This window comes from Sinocyclocheilus anshuiensis, unplaced genomic scaffold, assembly GCF_001515605.1.
Source record: "Sinocyclocheilus anshuiensis isolate Anshui unplaced genomic scaffold, SAMN03320099.WGS_v1.1 scaffold331, whole genome shotgun sequence".
Taxonomy (NCBI): Eukaryota; Metazoa; Chordata; class Actinopteri; order Cypriniformes; family Cyprinidae; genus Sinocyclocheilus; species Sinocyclocheilus anshuiensis.
The window spans coordinates 78,423-82,644 of record NW_015552556.1 but is presented as its reverse complement, the minus strand read 5'-3'; the positions used below and the strand labels follow the sequence as shown (position 1 = coordinate 82,644).

General features: G+C 35.7%; 1 protein-coding gene across 1 annotated transcript in view; it reads right to left on the bottom strand.

Moving 5' to 3' along the window:
• Positions 1 to 831: 831 nt before the first annotated feature.
• LOC107664566 (sarcoplasmic/endoplasmic reticulum calcium ATPase 2-like) overlaps positions 832 to 4,222 on the bottom strand; it is a 27,990-nt gene continuing 24,599 nt past the window's right edge. The window contains exon 23 of the mRNA XM_016455169.1: positions 832 to 3,203. Coding sequence (XP_016310655.1) covers positions 2,916 to 3,203 — 288 coding nt within the window. The 3' untranslated portion in view covers positions 832 to 2,915. The remainder of the gene's footprint in view (positions 3,204 to 4,222) is intronic.

The following is a 4,222-nucleotide window of genomic DNA, read 5'->3' as shown; positions in this document are numbered from 1 at the left end:
TTTATAATCTAACGCTAATTCCATTTGTATATTTAGTTCACACTTACTCCAAGCAGTACTATCTCTTCAGAAAATGACTGTGGAATGGTAAGTTACTGGTTGACATTTTATTTTGGACAGTTCCTTTTAGCTTTGGAAATGCTTAGCCACTGTACTGTACCTGATACGATATATATTTATTCTTTTCTCAGGCAAAGTGTGTAGTTTTAAAGAAACTTGATGATTATTATAACTGCGAGGTGACATTCCAGAATGATGGCAATAAAATCAAGAACGAAATTCAAGGCCAAATTCATAACTTACAGGTAATGAAGTGTTTTAGATGAATGCAGTTCATATGCATATGTAACACGAGATGGGTTACAATGTTTCTTTGTATTTGCAGATGCTCAGATTCTCAGATGAAGAAAAAAAGTGCAATTTATCAAATCCCTCGTGTCCCTTGGAAATTCAACAACTCTCTATGTGGGACAAAACTAAAGCGTTTGTGGATCAGGTCATTGGGGCGTGTTTACATACAATGCAACATGTGTGTCCTAAATTGTCTTAAAAAGCTAAAAGTACTGAAATATCCTGCCATTTTTATATTTATTTATTTTTATTTATCGTTTAATGTATGTTTTTTATATGATAAGTTAGACCTTGTTTGTGCATCTGACATTTCCTCCGGCATATATTGGAAATATGCTTTTTTTATTGTGATATATTTATTTCAATAAAGATTTTTTGAAAAAATAAATGTACTTTTTAATATTTAAAGTAGTATTTATCTGATCTGTTTCAACATGTTTAAAAATTCTAAAAAAAAAAATAATACACAGCAAGTGAATTTCAAATCAAGAGTTTATTTTCCATTTCATGAAGCAGTTTCCATTTCCCTGTTAACGAAACAGCGATGAAATGACAGTTATGGTATCAAGTGTATGAATAACAAAATACTACAAAATTCAATATGTATTATTTTTCAAGAAATAGGAAATAAATAGAATCTAAACGACAGAAATAGAAAGAACAGGGTTTTTACTCTTTTATAAAGCTCCTTTTTGTGGAATGGTTTTCAATGAAAAAACAAACATTAAGACTCAGAGCTGGATTAGGGAAACAATGACATGAAATAAACTGATGATGAACATGAACCTGTCCCTTTTTTCCCTGGAACTTGACACCTTATTACGGAATTCAACTTATTCGCTCCCTGTTTTTCTCTGTTCTTAACAAGTAATCATCAACCAATTGTGGAACTCTAGAAAACATTATTTTTTGGGCTCTGATCAAGTACAGATGCTATTGCCAAAAGTTTTCAGCATCCGCCTGATGACCAGAATATAATGATCGGACACCTGATAATGATGTTTGGTCTTAATAAAAATTAATTGGCCCCTGGTCAGACGAGGGTCCGTTTAAAGGAGAAAAGGCAGGCAAAACAACTTTTCCCATCATAGAGGCACAGCAATAAAACTAAAGCAGTCACATTGAAAATATTTCAGAAAATCCCCTCTTCATTTCGAAAGTAATGATTCAACGTGAACATGAGAGTTCTAAAAACCCAGCCCCACAAAAAAGGGAATGAGAGACGTGACTGCAAGCGGTGTGACTCGTATAAAGAGTTAATGAAGCACAGTTTAGCTGGCATACCCGAATAAAAGATCATAAGCCACACGGTTTGAAGAATGTAAATAGTATTTCATAATTTAAAATTGGATGCATTGCTGAATAGTAGGCATATAAGAGAGTGACAGTTTTCAAAAATAGTTACAGTTACAAGGAAGCGTTCCAGGTAAGATGCTGAAATGTCACATGACTGTGGGAATCTGAGGAAATTTAAATAAATGGCAAGACAAAATAGAGATGATTGACATTATGATTTGATAAAAAACAAACAAACAATGGTTTGGGTACCAAACAAATAATAAAAAGAAAATGCCAGAAAACATAAAAGTATTGTATTATGCTCCAAAAAAAAAAAAAAAAGTGTTTTATCCCAAGCAAGTGAGGTAACATCAAACCGATAACTAATGGAACTTGGTATTACTCCCCCAAGAGGTTAAAAAATAACTTTTTAACACTCTTCTTGGTGAATTTACTTTTTGAACTTGCTTTGACTTAAAGCAACACCCCTAAACATTTATTTAAAATGTTTTAGGGCCCAACAAAATTAGCCTTCATTACAAATAAGACATACATGAAAAAAAAGAATTAAATCAGGGATATGTGACAGTATGTGGTAAAATGAGTCTTTGACAGACAATTGCCATGCTTTTGGGGTGTTACAGCTACATTGCTTAAAAGGGAAGTGTCATTTCTGTGCCAATAGCGATACCAAACGTTTACACTGTCTTTCATAGGTTAGTTAAAATGATAGTCCCACTAAATTAATTCCAATGGATGAGCCAACATTGTTATGTCTCACCTGGTCAGGCTCCTTAAACAAATATAAGGCATTTGGTGTCGCTAGTAATACAGAAATTACACGCATTACAAAAGCAACTCATTTTATAAAACTAAAACTAATTTTATTAAAATTTCAGGCTAAAACAAATACAGATGTATGAGTATTAAAAAAAAATACAAATAATAATAAAAAAAACCTGAAGAATAATGCAAAACAAGTGACACACTGATAAGCAGAAGAAGGTGGTCATGAGTACAAAACTTGCCATTTTATAAGACTGAATTCAATTTCCCTTCCTCTATCTGTCCCTAGCATTTCCCAGCATTCCTTTATCTGTGATTGTCCTAGTCTTGCTCTAGAAGTATGAAAATGAAATATTCATACTTCTGTTTTTCACACGGAGCACCAAATTCGTTCTGCACTGGATCTTTGCACTGCTTCTGTTCATTAGCCACTTTTCTGTCTGCCTCTCTCTCTGACTCAGACATACTCACACACGCACTCACACACATCCTCTTCCTTTCTAATCCCAGAAGATGTTGGTAATGTCTGAGTCCAGGCTGAAGATCCAGACCAGCAATGGGCCAGAGATGAGCACAAATGACCAGGACACACCCCTAAATGCCCGTCGCAGCTTGCCAATCACTCCACTGGCTGCGTTTCCATCCTCCTCCAGCTGCAGATCGCTGCCAGGCTCAATGTAGTTTCTGGCCAAGAACTTCAGGGCTTCATCCATTAAAATAACAGGCAGAGACATCTTGAGAACAGTCACCCACTGGGGCCAAGACAACGGCCGGATCTGAAATATGACCTGCAGAGACAAACAATAACAGACATAGCTACTGCTTACTGGAATAGTTCACTTAAAAATGACAGTTTTGTCATCATTTACTCACCCTCAGATCATTCCAAACCCTCTGACTGACCTTCTTCCACACTACGCCATGCAATTAAATTTGCCAGTAAATTTTTCTATGCTATTAGAAGCTACTAAAGCAAAATAATAGCTTTGTGTTAGTCACAAATACCTGATTTTCTCTGTTTCTCACAATAAGTTACCACATGGTTTCTGATGATGAAGGTTTTTGGAATGACACACTATAGTTCAAAAGGGGTTAGCAAGAGTTTATTTAAAAAAATAATACTTTTTTTCAGCAAGGATGTGTCACGGATTTACTAGTGGAAAACATTGAAGATCCAAGTGTAGTTTTAATAATCCAAAAACAAAGATCCAAAACACGGCAACAAGCAGAAAGCAAAGACAAAAAGTAATCCACAACACAGGAGGCAGAAAACAATGCTCACGCAAACAGAACATGGTATATATAGGGGAACTAATAAAACTAATGACACTAATGACTAATAATGAGAACTAACAGACAGAGCAAAGGGTGAAGGGAAATGAAGTCTGGAACAGACAAACTATAATCCAGAAGGAATGCCCTCTGGTGGCTGTTATGGGCACTCCAACAGATGGCTGTGACAGGATGCATTAAAGGGGTCATATGATGTTGCTAAAAAGAACATTATTTTGTGTATTTGGTGTAATGAAATGTGTTTATGCGGTTTAAGGTTCAAAAAACACATTATTTTCCACATACTGTACATTATTGTTTGTCTATGCCCCGCCTTTCTGAAACGTGTCAATTTTTACAAAGCTCATCGGTCTGAAAAGCGAGGTGTGCTCTGATTGGCCAGCTATCCAGTGCGTTGTGATTGGCCAAATACCTCAAGCGTGTGACGGAAATGTTACGCCCTTTACCATATTGTGATGCCTTGTCCCGGCCGGAGCGATGAGACAAAAACATTAAAACCCATTATAAACGAGGC